Source organism: Perca flavescens, chromosome 21 (genome assembly GCF_004354835.1).
Source record: "Perca flavescens isolate YP-PL-M2 chromosome 21, PFLA_1.0, whole genome shotgun sequence".
NCBI classification, from domain to species: Eukaryota; Metazoa; Chordata; class Actinopteri; order Perciformes; family Percidae; genus Perca; species Perca flavescens.
In genome coordinates this window covers 15,743,409-15,762,057 of record NC_041351.1, presented here as the reverse complement: position 1 = coordinate 15,762,057, position 18,649 = coordinate 15,743,409, and the positions used below count along the sequence as shown (strand labels likewise).

The following is an 18,649-nucleotide window of genomic DNA, read 5'->3' as shown; positions in this document are numbered from 1 at the left end:
GTTGAGTTTCAGTCTGTATGATAAATGAACAGTTGTACATAAAGTGGTAACATGCTATGGCATGTTATGTAGACTAAAGGGGAGACACCAACCTTTATAATTTGAATTTCTAATTTCCATCTCCCTGGGCATATACAGTGCACTACAATAATATAGAAATGATAATTCCACATAACACTAATAGGAACACATAGGACACACCAGTGCATATGCCTATTTATTTGTTTAATTTAAACTGACTTAAACTTATATGCTAATAATAGTAGGGATTGCGTTCCACTCTTTTGAATAAGTTAGGGGGTGTTTGAGCTAAACCATAAACAATAAAATTAAAGCTCAATTTGTTTTATTTTTCAATATTATTGCAATAGTTGTAGCATTATGAGGTTTTCTTGTCCGGAGATTGTTTTAATACAAAGTGGTTATATTGTTGTGGTTTTTATTTCTAGCTGGTATTTTGGAGCCTTGCAGGTAGCCTCTGTGCTGGGGGTGTTGAGCAATAACAGGAAGAATGCATCGTCTCAAACTGTTAACAGCGTTTTCTGTGCTTGTGAACTTGCGAGTTTATTCTTCCAAGAACAACCAGCAAGAACGTTCTCCCCAAGAACACAAGTCCATACTTTGCATTCTTGGTATTGAGAAACGCCCAGTGTGTCATCCTTAACCACCATGATCATGCATGTAACTGTTACATCTCAATCAACCGATGTAGCTTACTGTAACGCTTTCCAGTTACTCCCAACACTGGTAATACCAATACCACCAATTCAGACTAAAGTCATTTATTTCTTTATCAGATCTTGATTTTAGATTTGGAGTCTTTTATTTTAATCCATTGTGACCGATAAAGACAAACAGATGATTATTGTCTAAGGTTTATTTACTTACATTATTTCTGAAAAATGATTGGTATTACAGAGAAGATATATGTTAAATGAAGTTTGTGTTGCATTAAAATAGGACATTCAAAGAAATGTTACAACAAAGACAAAACCATGCTTCAAAGCTACAGTGTGGTGACACTTTCACCAAACAAACTCCGCTAGAATCATCATGTTATAAATATAATCTAAAATTATTTTCAAGACAAGATATCCCAAAACAACAGAAGAAGAAATTGTAAGTTGAAACCTGTGCTATGGCGCTACAATGTGCTGCAGGAACAGTGTCACTAAGATGACAACCATTGTAAGTTCAGTTGCAACAGTTGATGGTGTGGAAGTTGTATTTGGAGCTGCTGTGGATGTTGTGTTTGGAGCTGCTGTGGATGTTGTGTTTGGAGCTGCTGTGGATGTTGTGTTTGGAGCTGCTGTGGATGTTGTGTTTGGAGCTGCTGTGGAAGTTGCATTTGGAGCTGCTGTGGTTGCATTTCCAGGGACGGAGCTGCGACACACAAAGCTGTTGTCCTGGTCGGTGCCACTGGATCTGAATGTCACAAAGTGAACATTTGCGCCCATCACTTGATCCATGATCCAAGTCTGGAACTCAGACACTCGGGCGTAACCATCAGGAAAACCATCTAGAGCACAAGGTATTAGAAAACTGCCAATGCCAGCCTGGATCCACATTGTGGACTGTTTGCATTGCAAAGGTCCACCGCCATCCCCCTGAAAAGGGAGAGACAAAAACGGTTAATTAAGGCTGCAAAATGAGACTCTTGTAGTCTTATCTAGCCTGGCACATTCTCACGGACAATAACATCTTTAGAAGAAAAACAAATCAAAAGTATTCAGTACAGCTGCTTCAAATATTACAACAATTTGTTATTTTAACCTGGCATGCTCCTTTGTTCTTTTGTCCTGCACAAATCATTTTGTCAGTGATGTTTATTCCTTGTATTGGGAGGTAGTCGCAACTGCACTGCTTTTCTCCAATGACAGGAATCTGAACCTCCTGCAGTGAGTCAAAGGCTGCTAGGGGCTCTGTGGGAGAGAGGGAAGGACATAGTTTTTACTTTTGTTGCAAAGTTTTGCGACTAATTTTGCAGCGTATCTCTTGTCAAAAACATTTGTTGATCAAAGCCGTGTGCGTGTGCGCGTGTGTGTGTGTGTGTGTCTAGCAGCTCTGTAAAGCTTAATTTATGGTAGCTGCGGTGGTCCGGGAGTGAGGTGCGCGCGCCATAAAATGACGTCACCACGGCTGTTGTTTCTGCGTTATGGAACCCACACAACTTCTAGGCAAGACCCGACCTTCAATAGCATTCACACACTACTATTGGCTAGGCGTCCGTGCTTACGCAAGGTAAAGTAACCAGATTTTGTTCAGGTCATAAACTGTATTATATTAATGGACAAAGCATCCGGTTCGGCGAAGTGCTGCAAATACAGAAGTGCCTTAAACCTGCATTCTATCTGAATTCCAGCAGTGGGCAACACGTGCGGTTGCAAAACGTGGTCGATTTCTGTAGAAGTCTATGAGAAAGTGATCCACTTCAAACTTGATTTATCACCTCACTAAACATTTTCATAATGAGTTTATGGTCTCAAACGCTAGTTTAAGTCTTCTGCAATACAGAATGATGGTCTTGTTGATTTTACAATATGCAATAAAGCGGGGGGGTTTTAGGGAGTGGCTATGATGTGATTGCCAGTGAAAGTGTGTAACGTAATGTAGAGTGTAAGGGCTCCTCCCTCCTTCCTCCCTCTTGTCTAAAATCGTCACATCCGCAACCAGGATGCCTGCGCCTGTAACGGGAAACTCGACGACTCATAGCAGATCTCCACAAACCAATGGGTGACATCACACGTGCTCTGTCCATTAACATTATACAGTCTATGGTTCAGGTCCTATCCCCTGACTAATCGGCTACCCTTTTATTTTATTTATCCAGGTAAGTCGATTGAGAACAACTTCTCATTTGCAACGACGACCTGTCGGGACATTCCTAGATGTTAGGTTGGATTCATAATAATGTGTCGTTTTCAGCGCAAAGGCTCCAAAGCTGTCGCGGCGCATGGTTGTGCAGCTCTGAATTTTTGTAACCTGGAGAGCTGCGCTTTTAGTTAAACACATTTTGCTGAAGAGTGTGGAAAAACATGAGAGATCGTTATGTCAAAGCTAAAAAAAACAGCTTCATGGAAAGAGTGTTCTTAACAGTGTTACAGGCAGACAGTAATTTCGATTTGGAGATAAACAACAGTCACAATGTAATGTTAACATGATGATTAGCGGTTACTTTCTTGGGTTGTGATGCCAATACTCACCATCCTTTCCAAGTCTGCCCCAGCCAGTGGCCCAGCAGGGGGTGGAGTTGTAAAACTGGCTGAAGTTACTTGCCAGGCAGACAGGTCTGATGTAGTCAGTGAAATTGACAGGGCTGCTGAGCTTCATTAGGGCAATGTCGTTGTTGACCGGAACATTGTTGTAGTCAGGGTGGATGATGATCTGGGACACGGTGCGGTTCACCTCATGAACATTGGGGCCAGACTGAGTCTTTCTTCCGAAGTAGAGAATCCATACACTAGGAAAGTTTCTGGATGAATTAAAAAAAAAGACTAATTGTGAAGAAAACTAACAGGTTGCATCAAGTTTTATCAGAACTAAACTTGTGGTGTATCAGTAAATGTCAGTTTCTCAATTCAGTAAAAGCAGACTGCTAAAAATAAAAGCAAAGCAAGAGACCGTTCCCTATCACTCTACTCGTACACCTGGTCTTCCCTGCTCTGTCTGTCTGTCTGTGTTTTTGTACTCAGCCTGTGTCTTTTTCACTATTGTATAGTCAGGAAAAAAATTTTTGTTGCTTGTTATCGTCCCAGCAATGTTGTTTTTGTGCATGTCCACCATGTATGTCTTTGTTATTGTGCCCTGTTTGTCTGGTCAGACAGTTCAGCTATGTGTTTAATTGTGTTGATCTCACCCAACTGTTCTTGTTTTTATGTAATTGTCTGTTAGCATTAGTATAATCGACTTTTGTTGTATAGGGCCACATCTGTATGTTATTATTGATAGCCTAATCGTTTTATTTAACTTTAGGGTGACCTCTTACCACCAGTCCAGGGACAGCGGATGTAAAATAGCCTCCAGGCTAATTCTGGCCCATTTTACTTTTACGTATTATTAGTGTGTATTGTCCCTGCCAAATAAACCTGAAATTAATAAAAAAAAAGAAATAAATTTCAGGTTGGATCAGACTTAAATTGCCATGGGTTGCTCTGTGCAGAAATTGGATCAAACCTCAGGACCTGAAGGGATCAAAAACAGTCACAGCAACATGCTGTTAATTTGGTCAGGTAGTCTAATCTTTCAGTTGGGTGTTGTATTAGCTAGTAACCACAGTTGTCCTTGTTGGAGCATTATCTATCCGCACTCTTTTTATTATTAAAGTTATTTTGTTATTGTTGCTGATTTTGTAGAATTTAGTTTTTCTGCAAGCATGTTACAGCTAAGTAAGCTAACCAATACAGGTTAATGGTCTGAATTGTTCCTAATACAACATTCTAAACTAACATGTCAAATTACTGTTGGTGAAAGTAACTGTTATGTGTTTTACTCTTTTCACTTATGGACTCTGGTGTAGGTTTACCAGAGTCTGTTTTACCTCAGTTAACACAGCTCTTTGGAATACTATTATAGACATGGCTAATCCATGTATGTGTTTTTTATGTGCATTGTAGCCCCAGAAAACCAATTCTACTGTTAAGTTAGATTCCTGTAATGCTGACGTAAACCAGGCAATGGCTACCAATTGTTTTTTTAGCTAATAGTGAAGAGTGACTTTGTTCTTAACCATAGGGTTTTCCATCACAGAGTTCAGTAAGGCAACAGATGCAGGAGCACTTACAATATGATGCAGCTGGCTGCTGTGAGTACCCACTGGTCACTGATGAGGGTCCCGCCACAGATGTGAATCGCTGCAAAATTAATGTGCATGCTAACCTGCCAGGGCCATGCCCCAGCTGTGGCATTCTCACCACCCACTATCCTTGTGTTCAGAGGTGCCAGCCCACAATCTGACAGAGCAAAGACATTTGTGTGTCAATACACATGACGTTAATTGAGGCTGTATCATGTGTGAAGCTAAAAGTGTTTTTCATTTGTAGTTGTGTTCATTGTTACAGTGCATCTCTGGAATATATGACATAGGACTGTGCTTACCCTGAGCCTTTGACCCTGTAGGAAAGAGAAAGAGTTGGTGACATCTGTATGACTCAGTGTTTGTGTGTTTAATGTTGTTAGACCTAACAAAGCTTTCCATGAACAGGATACAAAAACAAAGGAAACTTTGACTTGATGTGGAACTTTATTTGATCTCTGCCATGCAAATGAAATGCTGACATTTAATTTGTGCTATAATATAGAAGGCAAGTTTGACATCAGTGTACAGTTAAATAATTCCAGATGTGGTCAGAAGAGTATACTCTCACGCTCCTGGTAAAACTAAAGATTGAAATCTCATGGCCAAAATTCCAAATGAGTTGATGTTTTTGTTTCTCAAGGTTTTTGGTAACCAAATTGATTTGTCTTAATTGCTGAAGACTGTAGCTCAGAGGCTTCCCCAGGGTTACTAGTGGAGTGTTTTATTTAATATTTTGAATCCAGTTTTTTTTTTACTATTCATAACGGAAAAAAGTGTCAAGATGGACTGTCCCCACCCCAAGATTTTTCTGGATAAAGGTCCCCAAAAAAAGCACAAAATTGACAATCTGATTCTCAGTCTAAATGTTTAGAGGTTTGTTGTTTTTTGCAGTGACTATGAATAATATTGATGTTTGTTGGTAATGTGGAAGAAAAAGTTCACTTTCAGGTCCAATTTTGTGGCTGGTTCAGATGAGTTTTATTCACTGCACAGTCAGGAGACAGAAGTTCACAAGAAGATGTATAATTCACTCTGACCAGAGTAAGTTTCTGACCAGGTTTTATACAAAGTTACAGGAAACAGACTACCTCTTTGGCAGGGTCAGACCTGGGTTACCTGACCACGTTACCTCACGTTCAGTGAACAGTAACATTGTTACACTCCAGTCCAGGGGGTCCGTTTCCGAAAAGCAGGTTTAGTGAAAACTGAGTTTATTAACCCTAAGATGAGGGAAACTCTGGGTTTTCTGTTTCAGAAAGGGAGGTTAATCAAACCTGAGAGAGAGGGGTAACTCCAGCCTGTTTCAGAAAGAGAGGTAACCTAACCTCCGACTCTGTTACTATGGTAACTGAGTCTGTGAACCTAACCTGGTCGGAAGCAGGTTTTCTTCAATAAACCTAGAGTTTCTCTCAGTCTCCTCCCTCTGACACAGCGATCTTTCATTTCCTCATTCATTCATTCATTTGTCTGTATTGGCACATTTTAGTGCAGTTTGTTATCTGCATGAATAAAAAAAAACCAGGGTTGGTGTATTATGTGTGTTAGGCTGTCTATAAAATTTATTTTTTCTCAAAACATGGCATTTCCTTTTGTTGACGATCCCATTGATGAAGAAGCTGTATTACTTCTCACATATATCAGGAAATGATATTGAGGCCCCAGTTTTCTTTACAACATTGGTGATGCGGAGCATATTAGTAAAGCCACTGTAACAAAGCGCTATCAGAAGAGTGTGACTTGCACTAAAACGTTTTTTAAATGTTTTTGTAGCGTTCCCCGGACACCAACCAGTAAGAGCCATTAAAAAGGAGTTCCACAGGATTGCAGGTAAATGATGTAAACCCTTTGAAATAAAAGATTATGAATTATAATTCTGTTAATGACTGTGCAGCCTCAGTACCTAGTACTTTTTCACCCGCAGGATTGCACCTAAATGAAATAGATTATGTTTAATACCATTTCACCAGTAATATTGGAGATTGCATCGGTTTTCTTTTTTTGTAATGGAAAATCTGCAAGTAGAGCTACTTGCCTTTTTTGGTTTTCCATTACGAAAAAAAGTGCCTGGTACCTGCTAACAGGTACTTTTTTTTTTTTTTTTTTTACCACCATAGTCAAGGTTCCAAACGAGCTGAGGCGATAGCCTACCAAAAGGTGACGTGAAAGTAACCGAGGGGGTGTCCTGAACAAACCCGCCATTTTCAAATAGTTTAGCCAGCTGTGGGTTTTTTAGCTGCCTCTAGCTTCATTTGAAACAAAATGTGTCTTCTGGCTGTGGCAACAACAACACACCTTCGACGTTCTGTGTGTCACGTTAGGTCACGCATGTATTAAGAGAACGGGTCATGGCAGTTTACTACGGCGCCGCTATGACGACCAGCCACACTGAGGCCGTATTAAAATCTGCAATGGAAAACGGACGCACAGTGCATGAAGGCCAAGGGGGTAAGCTTCGCTTCAGAACTCGAGCCATCTATGGCGCCATTTTGTTGCTAACTGGCCATCACCTCCTGTTAGCATTCCGCTGACCGCCATTTTTTTTTTACGTCACTTGACTGCGAATAACTTTACATCAGAAATGTTTGAAGACTCTATTTGTCCGTTGTTTAGTTCCAAAGAAACACGACAATGTATAAAAAGGCTTCATTACCTTGTACCTCACGTTATGGCTCCGTAGCAGACGTTTTTGTAAATATAAGCTAACGATTGTGTCATAACCAAGTGACTTACTGTCGCATAGTAGAGGAATTACCGTATAGTACAGGAGAAGCTCGCAGGCGGTTTCGACTTACATGAGCTGTTTAGGTTTAATTACTAATGTTAACTAGCATGTTAGTTAGCAATAATTAGCCTGTGCCCATGTTATCTCCTTACATCCACCTACACTCTCCGTATCTGTAAGATTGGGAATGATTGAGATTTCTCTTGGCACAGCTACCAGAAGACTTACAACTTTCAGACACGTTGCTCACGTCACATTCTCTCAGTTGGAGGCTGCGCAGTAAAGCTGGCCATCACCGGAAAAGTGCTTCTAATAGCCTTCACTGGTCTCCGTCCAGAGCAACAGGGTCTATTGGTCCATTATATACTGTCTATGATCAAGGCGAGTAGAGTCGAGGCGAGTTGAGTAGGTACCATGCAGTGGCGGCTTGTCAATAGAGGGAGCTGGGGTGCCGCCCCCATCAAAATTCCATAAATATAAATGTATACAAAAATGATATAAAAATGAAATAAAAAATGAAAAATAAAATAGTTTACTCATAACTGGTAGTAAGAGCCTCAGCATTTAATACAAACTGGCTTTAATCGGTTAACTATTTTCTATGTTTCAATATGTTTCCTCCGGTTTCTTGGCTGCAGCATAGGGCTGCAGGGACGCCGGCCAAATGGCAACACGAGATGACGTTTCACAGGGACACAGGAACACAAGTCAATAGAAGAACACAGATTGGGAAACGCCCGATGTGTATGTGAGTCCTTAAACTTTCGGCCAGCATGTGACCTGAAGCTGGTCTCTAATTGGTTTCTTAAAAATTCTCCTCCGGACGCACCTCGCTGCGTCCCTGGCGAATCAGAATTGGAGACATGTCATTTTATCCAATCTGATTGGTTCTCAACACCTGTCATTCAACTCTTCCCCCGGCCGCTACTGGAGAGAGAAGGTGGACACAATAGTAGCGCCAGCAGGTAGCTCTTGTGTTGCTGAAATGGTCTAACCACTTTGATTAAAGTAGGAAACTAGCAACAATAAACAAGGAGAGATTCGTGAATGAGAAGTTATACAACGTCGTAGAGCTGACGACCCCGTCCAAACGGCGTGTGAATTGAATATTCCGGTGAGTAATCTTAGCTGCTACCTAGCTAACAGCAAATTACTACTATCGGTGTTGATAACCTTGAGAATTGTTGCTTGATTTGTGTTTTAAAGCCAGTCGGAATTAACTACTAACCTGATAAAAGGGTATGGTTAATATTGAAATAGTTTAAAATTTTTAACTTAGCTGTTGGTTAATTCAGCTAGACACGTATGTATTTTCCGTCCTTTAGTTGTGACTGCTATGTTTTCTATAAGCTAGTCAATTAAGATGGACAAATAACATTGAGTTTAAGCTAAAATGTTTAAGTGAAATGTGGTTAAAATGTGTAGTATGTAAGAATGTGTTGTATCTTGAGGAGAAACACAAGTGAACTGTTACGATGGACAACTGAGTGATTATTCTTCACGTTTTGTGCAGGCTGTTTTTTTGGTGAGACTCTACTGGGAGACAGAACTGTGCTGCTCAAGTCACCGCCGTCATACTGCCTCCTGGGTTTCATCTTCATCACCACCATCTTCTTACCGCTCACTAGACCTTCGCCATCATCTCCACTACTCACAGGATTTTCACGTCGTTCCCCTACTCTATTCTCTGAGGAGCCAGATGGACAGTTTTACCTACTAAGGGTGGTGGTAGGAACTTGAGTGCACTCAAACTAATGAAACAAGGTTGAACAAACAGACTGATTTAGTATTCCCCTGGTTATCTCTATGAAATAAAAGATCTGTTTTTGGTTAATTTGGTTTTATATTTTTATTTTCTTTGTCAGGTTTTTGATATTTAAGTTGTGGTTTGAGTACATTGGGTTTGAACCTAATTGGCCTAATTGGCCTATCTACCAAACTGATTTTGATTACCATACTGAATCATTTAGTTTAGCCATGCTAGACTTCTGGTAAAAGATTATTTTGCATAATCTCAAGTTTTAAAGTAGTACTGGTCATGGGTGCAATTTGTTTCATGACCAAGCTACGAGTTAAATGAAGACAGGAAAAAAAATAACCCTACAGTTAAGTCAAGTTACTCTGTTGTGAGTTAAAAAAAACTCAGTGAGTCACTATCTTATGTTTGTAACTTGAATCTTGAAAGCTCTTTTTAAATACATAGTTGTTTAAATAAAGTTTTGCTGGTTGTTTTGCCCAGTTTCAAAGTACTGCTTTGTATTCATTTGCCCCCCACCCACCCACCCACCACCAAAAATAATTATCACCAGCCGCCACTGGTACCATGTAATGGGAAAAACGCCATAAGACTGTTAACAAAAACTTTAAAAAAGAGGCTGTATTGGTTTGAGAGTAAACTGGTAACTCAGCGTAAAAACTCACCTTGCCCAGTGAGGACCGCACACATCAGCAGTATCCATCCAGTCCAGGCTGCCATCATGTGCCGTCACAAACTTCTTGTCTTCAGTAAGCGCAGAGTCGTGCTGATTTAGCTTTTATCTAATAAGTACAGTGACCCCTCCCTAGGGGGGTGTGTGTGTGTGTGTGTTATATACAGTATATTTGGTGTTCCTTGTTCCTGCTCTTTTTGGCATAATGGCTGGCAAAGTTTTGAGAAAAAGCTGTTTCCAGTCTTCATACAAACTCCAAGAAAACTGCAGGTCCACTGCAACTATTAGTTCTTTTAAATTGAGGCTGAAACCTTTTCTGTTTTATTAGCTGTGAAGCTGTGTTGGCAGGGTCAGACCTGGGTGTGTGGTCCCCACAAGTTTAAATTGTTCTTTGAGGGTTAAGATTTGGTTGTAGGATTAGGGATAGAATTAGGTTATAGTTAGGTTATGGTAAGGGTTAAGGTTAGGCATTTAGTTGTGATGGTTAGGGTGAGGGGCTAATGCATTATGTCAATGACTGGTCCCCACAAAGAGTGCCACAAACCTGTGGGTGTGTGCATTGTTTTGGTATTTACCGGTATATAATTTGGTGTTCCTTGTTCCTGTTCCTGGCAAAGTTTTGAGAAAAAGCTGTTTCTTTCATACAAACTCAAGGCATCCAAACTATTAGTTCTTTTTAAATTGAGGCTGAAACCTTTTCTGTTTTATTAGCTGTGAAGCTGTTTGGCCAGACCTGGGTGTGTGGTCCCCACAAGTTTAAATTGTTCTTTGAGGGTTAAGATTTGGTTGTAGGATTACTGGTTTCATTTATTTTTGGTTAGGGTGAGGGGCTAATGCATTATGTCAAACTGGTCCCCAGACCTGTGGGTGTGTGCATTGTTTTGGTATTTACCGGTATATAATTTGGTGTTCCTTGTTCCTGCTATTTTTGGCATAATGCCAAGCTGTTTCCAGTCTTTATGCCAAGCTAACTGGTTTCATATTTTTCGGGCAAATGAGACTGGTGTTGATCTTCTGCACCGCATAACCGCACAAACTTCCAGAAAACTGCAGGTCCACAGCAACTATTAGTTCTTTTAAATTGTGGCTGAAAACTTTTCTGTTTTGAAGCTGCGTTTTATGGTACGATTTCATGTGACAAATTAAATTTAATTATAATTGTTAATTTCTTACACTGCACTGTAACTTCAATTCCTGTATGTTAAACCATACCATGTATGTTGTTCTTTTTAGCTTGTTTTTTATTTTATATAGTCTTTAATTAATATTTTTAATTGTTTTAACTGCTATTTAATAAAGCACTTAGAATAGTCGAACCTCGGGTTGAGGAGGAACAATGCGGATTCCGTCCTGGTCGTGGAACAACGGACCAGCTCTTCACTCTCGCAAGGATCCTGGAGGGAGCCTGGGAGTATGCCCAACCGGTCTACATGTGGTTTGTGGATTTGGAGAAGGCGTATGACCGGGTCCCCCGGGAGATACTGTGGGAGGTGCTGCGGGAGTATGGGGTGAGGGGGTCTCTACTCAGGGCCATCCAATCTCTGTATGACCAAAGTGAGAGCTGTGTCCGGGTTCTCGGTAGTAAGTCGGACTCGTTTCAGGTGAGGGTTGGCCTCCGCCAGGGCTGCGCTTTGTCACCAATCCTGTTTGTAATATTTATGGACAGGATATCGAGGCGTAGTCGGGGTGGGGAGGGGTTGCAGTTTGGTGGGCTGGGGATCTCATCGCTGCTCTTTGCAGATGATGTGGTCCTGATGGCATCATCGGCCTGCGACCCTCAGCACTCACTGGATCGGTTCGCAACCGAGTGTGAAGCGGTTGGGATGAGGATCAGCACCTCTAAATCTGAGGCCATGGTTCTCAGCAGGAAACCGATGGAATGCCTTCTCCAGGTAGGGAATGAGTCCTTACCCCAAGTGAAGGAGTTCAAGTACCTTGGGGTTTTGTTCGCGAGTGAGGGGACAATGGGCGGGAGATTGGTCGGAGAATCGGGCGCAGCGGGTGCGGTATTGCATTCAATCTATCGCACCGTTGGGGACGAAAAGAGAGAGCTTAGCCAGAAGGCAAAGCTCTCGATCTACCGTCAGTTTTCGTTCCTACCCTCACCTATGGTCATGAAGGCTGGGTCATGACCGAAAGAACGAGATCCAGGGTACAAGCGGCCGAAATGGGTTTCTTCAGGAGGGTGGCTGGCGTCTCCCTTAGAGATAGGGTGAGAAGCTCGGTCATCCGTGAGGAGCTCGGAGTAGAGCCGCTGCTCCTTTGTGTCGAAAAGAGCCAGTTGAGGTGGTTTGGGCATCTGGTAAGGATGCCCCCTGGACGCCTCCCTAGGGAGGTGTTCCAGGCACGTCCAGCTGGGAGGAGGCCTCGGGGAAGACCCAGGACTAGGTGGAGGGATTATATCTCCAACCTGGCCTGGGAACGCCTCGGGATCCCCCAGTCGGAGCTGGTTAATGTTGCTCGGGAAAGGGAAGTTTGGGGTCCCCTGCTGGAGCTGCTCCCCCCGCGACCCGACACCGGATAAGCGGACAAAGATGGATGGACGGACTTAGAATTGCCTTGTTGCTGAAATGTGCTATATAAATAAAGTTGCTTTGCAAAAAAAATGCTCTGATGAAACTACCGTTTCCAGGACTTAATAGTGTGTAACACTGCGTCCTAGTGCACCTTGACAATGTATACATTGCAAAATGTAAAGGACATGCTTATCTAATCTCACACTCCCTCAAATCATATACATTTTTGTCAATTTTGACTATTGAGCACAAAATCCAGCAATGTTTTTATGCAGATAAATTGCTACATGGTTCTCGACTTCAAGAAAAAAACATGTTGATTTAAGGCACGACGATCATAAAAAGTCTACAGTTATTTAATTCCTTCCATCAGCTTGCGTGTACTCCGTCAAACCCTCATGTTTGTGGTAGAAGGCGCGGACCTCTGCAGTCACCTTTCCGTCAGCTTTAATATTTTACAAATATTAGTTGCTTTATGTGGTTGATGTTGGACGGTGATGACATGTGGCTTTGAGTCGCTCACCAGGATCGGGAAATCAACTTGCCAGTCTACTGCTGACTCTGCTAAACTAAACTCCCCCTGACTCTGCTAGCCTGGGCTAGCCAGCCAGCTGGCCGGTCAAATTTTCAAATGTAAACATCGGCGTAAACGGTTACATGCTGCCAGTCCGACATGCCGCTATTCCGACGTGCTGCTATTCCCTAACCCTAATGGAAACAAAAATTGTCTGAGTGGTGGGACGTTTGAAAACAATGGAAGTGCCGCCACTCCGAAAATTAGCTAGACGTCAATGTCGTTGTGGGGGTATGTCGGAATGGATGGCGGAACCTGGAGTAAACCGGAAAAAAGGAGATGAGCACAAGCTAGCAAGACCATCTCTGCGGCCATCTCATGACACTGAGTCGCTCATCAGGATTGGGAAATCAACTTACAAATCTCCTGCTGACTCTGCTAGTCTGTTCAATCAACTTTTTTCAAGAGTAAACGCATAAGGAAAAGGTGAAGATGGCCATCAGCTACCACCTATGGCTACGATCCGACTACGTGGACAAGCAAGACCATCTCTGTGCCCATATCTACATCAGAAAGGGCACCAAGGCAAGCATGGAGGAAATATACACTTAGTGCGGCTTCTCTGCTGGGCGTCATGCTAACCAGTGTGCAGGCGTCGGACGGTGAGCTGGGTGGCCTCTGTGTTTGTGTCTGTTCCAGTGGGATGTCTGGAGCTGTGGTGTCCTTTCGCCAAGACTTGGCTTGATATTGGAGTGCCGTTCAACCGGGTGACCCTTTTTCTGTGTGCCAATCTGACGGCCACATTCTGCTTCATGATGAATCAAGCACAGGTTGAAGGAGCTGATGGGACTACATTTTATTGGAATTGTACCTTATACATTTCATGTGACAAATTGATTGATATCCCTCCTCTTCTCCAACCCTCGTGAAGTGCACTCAATCTTTTGACCAGATTTTAGAAGGAACGAGTGTCAGAAAAAAGTGAAAACATGACGAATCGGAGCACAAAGTACCTAACACAAATAGGGAAAGGGAACACATTATTCACCTTTTTCAATCACTTTAAAGTCTCACTTTGGTTTTTATCTAAAGTAAAGCAGGGTGGAAGAAAAAATACAGATGTCCTGTGTGAGCTCTAAAAAAAACAAATGTTCAATGGCTGATGTGTGAAAGGACCAATTAATAAAGTGCTGTCAAACTATTTAAAAAGCAAAATCAAGTTAATGAATATTCAGAGGGGGATGAAACGGACAACACCTCCTTCAAAGATCAGGCACTTGTTCAGGCTAAAAATTAACCTAAATCAGAGGCGGTGATCGACTACAAGATAGACGGCCTGTACAGAGGGGGAAAAACAACCATTCTTCTGTTTTTATCCTCTTTTTTTTTTTTTTTTTTTTTTTTTTTTTTTCTCTTCTCCAAATTCAACACCACACTAACTTTTCCCCAAAAGAAAAGAGTTTTAGTCTCGCCTGAGTGTTTGCCCACATAAGCTCAGTGGGATCACCCTCTCGGTTTGTTCATGGCAACACTGCACCAATGTAAAGTAGCCCCAAAATCTTGGCCAGAGGCCCGTCGGAATTTTAAGCGACCTATTTGCCCACTTGTGGGTCCCTGCACATCTCCCTCCTTCTCCTCGCTCTATCAGTCCTCTAGGGCTCGTTTATTTAAGAGGACATACACATATCAAGGGCCTCCTTTCACTGAATCCCAGGGACAATATTTCTTATTTACCGTCTGGCAGGACAAACCCGCCCCCTGTCACCTCATTGCACTATATAAAACGGCAAAAGGGCCAGATGATAAGAACTTGGTCTTAAGACAAGCCTGGCTATGCGGTGTAAAGTCCTCGTCTGTGTCGTCCTTCTGACTCTCGTAAAGCATGGTGAGTATTGTGCCATTATACTCGCAGGCCGGTTACAAAGACTACATTGTTGTTTCTTTACCTAATGACTACGTTTGCACAAGTTTGAGCTGACCAGGTGTAATTGGAAATATTGACGCTGAGCTGTCTCAGATGGACTCTGGATTTGAAGGCTTGTAACTGGCATGTTTTTCAGTTAATAGTCCCAATGTAAATCATTAGTTTGTTTAGATCTTTTAGTGGTTTACTGCGAGTTAAAATAAGTGTAAAAGTACAGATGTCATGTTCAGACATTCAGCGTCAACATGTAAACTTCAGTGTATGTTAGGACCAGTACGAGTATCAGAGCATCATGTATACAGTGTATTAGGTATGGGCTATATTATAATACATAAAGTGAATAGGACTGCTTTATGCTAATATTGGATTTACAAGACATTCACATGAAGTGCAGTGATTTGTCGGATGTGATTGGATTCGGCCAAATCTGCCACAACTGCTCATGTAAATGTGTTTGTTTTACTAAACTGCTCTTAAATACTATAACAATACATGCTGACATATGACAAGTGATATTGCAATGTAAAATGTCAGCCCCACAGTCTAATAATTCACATGCACTGAGAAAAATGGCCAAAGCTAAGTCATTATTTAGAAGTGAAATCACTCTTACATACAATATGGCACTCCTCTCTGTAGACCTTAACTGTTATCATGTCAAGGTGATGTGGATATGATAATGACCGTGGTTACAAGTAGTGGAAAGTATGTTCTTATTATCAGACCATTATTTCTTCCAAATTTAAACGCAAGTGCTCTGAATTGACCTGAAAGTTTTAAATTACTTTAATGATTCTAACCATTGACCTATACGGACCACAGGTCGAACAGGTGTTGCTTCGTTGGTGGATAAGGATGATCTTTGCTGTTAAATGGTTTAGACTTATTGTACTTTTGTAGCCAGAAATAAACACCAAAGTAGAGCATTGGTCATATTTTTTTTTAATTCTCATTCTTTTCTTTCCTGTCAACCTGCTATGATCAGCCCATCTATCACACTTAACACAAGGTGCAACATAAACCTTTCCATTGCTTGACTCAATACCTGCCAAGTATTTATTACTAGTTACTAATTAATCTGATTGGGTGGTCAGACCAGATTAAAAGGCTTTCTATTTACATTGATTTAGGTAGGGATACTGAGTTTACTGATTTATGGTTAGGGGTGAAAAGAGAGAATGTGAAGCAGAGAATGTCATAAAACTCAAACTCTCGACATAAAATTCCTCTATCCCTTCTCATTAGATTTTTGAAATGTTAAAAACAACCTGGATGAGTTCTCGTTGCCCAGACTTAGACATTTCTTGTTGCAGGTGTATTGTTATATGCCTGTATTGTTCTTAGGCTGTTATTATATTTTATTTAAAAATAAAATGTCAGGCTTAAAGGGAGCTATAGCCTTGTTGCTACAAGAGGCAATAAGATTACTCATTTGCACCGTGTGTTTACGTCTTGTATTACTTTTGTGATAAAACCACTGGAATGTCAGTCTGTTATCTGTTTAAACATTTTTTACTAGCAAAAGCAGAGAAGTCAGAAGAATGTCAGTTATACAGCAGTATACGTTTGCTAATGTTAGCTAACATTAGCTACTGGTCACATCAGACTTAAAAGTAAAACTGTGGAAGAAAAACTCTTGAGTTTATTTAACTGAACAAAGGTAGGGTTTTATTGCTCATGGATTAAAATTGAGAGGATTATGGTGTTTGTGACGAAATTGCTTCGCAAGAGTCACTCAATGATTGCTATACATTACTAGCTGTGGTGTTATAAGTTAGCTTGACTCAGGTTATAAAATACATTCCTGTTTTGACATAAATTAAAACTTCAGTTGAAGATCTGACTCAATCATTAACCAAATACTCACATTTTACATCTTACAGAACCCCCATGTGTTGCAGTAAGAAACAAAGTGCTGTTCAGAAAAGGCTCTTTTTTTCACTCCATCTAAACTTTCTTTCTCTGCTTACAGTGTCTCCAAGTGAAATACAGGCCAGCCCGAATACAAATGCAACTCTTCCCTGCAATGTGACGTTCGCTCTTTCTGTAAAGGGGGACAAAATACACAAGTCTCTCATCAAAGTCAGCTGGATAAGTAACGGCTCTGACATCGCCTCATTCAGAGAAGCGGCAACTCAAATAAAGGAAGGCTTCAGTTGGGACACCACTGATTTCATCAACGGGGACTTTTCACTGACTGTCCTCAGAGCCAGTCTCGACCTTCAGGGGCAGTATGAATGCACAGTCAGCTACAACTCCACAATGCTGCACTCCAGCAACGTTACATTCAGTATCCTCGGTATGTCTTTGTCCAGTTGTCGAGGTTTGATTTGACATTTAAAGGTCCCATATTGTAAAAAGTGACATTTCCATGTCTTTTTTTTTTTAATTGTCAAGCAGGTCGAGGTGCTCTATAAATACTGTGAAAGTATCAAAACGCTCAATCTACAGAGAAATGCACACAGCCCGCATTCAGAAACTGTGCCTTAAAACGAGCTTTCAGGACTTCCATGCGGTTGTGATGTCACAACTATACTATATATAGGCAACCCGTTCTCACTCCGAACTCGTAAAATATGGCCGTTTGGACAGTGGCTGTCAGCGTCTGAAGCTTTTTCGACGAAAAAAGCACCCTTCGGCATGTTTGTAGAACGTACCGGGGAGAGCAGCATCTACTCGAGTAGTACATAAGGGGGAAATTCCGCGTAGGGAGGTTAGTGGTGGATAGGTCAAACATAGAACTTTCACCCAGGAGACCGGGGTTTGTGTCTTTAACCGTCCCGTTATTGCCACGTGTCACGAAAGCCGCTTTCTTGTTTAACCGGCCCGTTATTCCCGCGTGTCACGTGAAGCGTAAGCCCGCCCACAACCTTTCCCTAAACTCAACCATCCCGTTCTTCCTGCGAGTCACGAAAACGTAAGACAACCCACAAGCTTTTCCTTAACCGAACTGCGTCAAAAGGGATGCCAATAGTCCCAACCAAGCGTGTTTAGTTAAAGCACGTTATCTGACACTAAAAGAGACTTTTAGCGTCAATAACAACGACAAAGGCACCTGACCAAGCGTCCGTATTTTACGAGATGGGAGTAAGAATGTGATATAGGTAGGAAGTGTCGCTACAGTGCCTTTACAGTCATTCTTGGCTGCAATGACAGTGCTGAGACTCTGAGAGCACATGCGGAAGACCCGGAAACGCTGACCAATCAGAGCAGACTGGGCTTTGTTGGGAGAGGGGCTTAAAGAGACAGGCACTAAAACGGAGCGTTTCAGACAGACAGTATGATAAACTTAATGTGTTTTTTGAACATTAAAGCATGTAAACATGATCTAGTAGAAAGTAGAAATAATAAAAGCAGGTACAAAGCTGAACATTTTGATCCTCTTTTTTTTTTTTTTTTTTTTCTCAATTTCTTTTACTTCTCCTTTTAGCTTCCCCCACTCTATCCATCCCTCAGCAGTGGGTGGTGTTAGAAACAGAGAGCCACTTTACATGCCATGCAGATGGTTTCTACCCTCCTCCTGTTTCTTTCTCCTGGACCAGAGATGGACAAGTGATTCAACCTCCTTACCACATTGAAGGTGAACAGACTCCAGATGGGTACTACATGGCTGTGGGCAACCTGACCTTCTACCCTTCCCGCGAGGACCAGAACGTGACCTTTGGCTGCAAAGTGTCACACTATGGCAGCTATCAAGAGCTGGATTTCCAACTCAATATTACCTGTGAGTGACACAAAGACACATTGAT

The 18,649-nt window shown here is 41.6% G+C and overlaps 2 protein-coding genes across 4 annotated transcripts in view; one reads left to right on the top strand and one right to left on the bottom strand.

Moving 5' to 3' along the window:
* The window catches only part of si:ch211-180a12.2 (uncharacterized), a 62,551-nt gene that overhangs the window by 36,620 nt on the left and 7,282 nt on the right, over window positions 1-18,649 (top strand). Inside the window, exons 1-4 of one of the 3 annotated variants that reach the window (XM_028566916.1) lie at window positions 6,593-6,622; window positions 7,114-7,240; window positions 16,873-17,199; window positions 18,331-18,624. In XM_028566916.1, the coding sequence (XP_028422717.1) occupies window positions 7,141-7,240; window positions 16,873-17,199; window positions 18,331-18,624 (721 nt within the window). In that variant the 5' untranslated portion in view covers window positions 6,593-6,622; window positions 7,114-7,140. Of the gene's footprint in view, window positions 1-6,592; window positions 6,623-7,113; window positions 7,241-8,399; window positions 8,632-9,030; window positions 9,246-16,872; window positions 17,200-18,330; window positions 18,625-18,649 lie in introns of those variants that run through there. The other 2 variants (XM_028566918.1, XM_028566917.1) reach the window with 2 other exon arrangements.
* On the bottom strand, window positions 936-10,010 carry LOC114547644 (chymotrypsin-like protease CTRL-1). The gene is made up of 6 exons (XM_028566919.1): window positions 9,939-10,010; window positions 5,095-5,109; window positions 4,781-4,949; window positions 3,204-3,472; window positions 1,774-1,922; window positions 936-1,607 (listed from the first exon to the last, which is right to left on the bottom strand). Exons 1-6 carry the CDS (start codon window positions 9,994-9,996, stop codon window positions 1,137-1,139), a joined length of 1,131 nt encoding a protein of 376 aa, XP_028422720.1. The 5' UTR covers window positions 9,997-10,010; the 3' UTR covers window positions 936-1,136.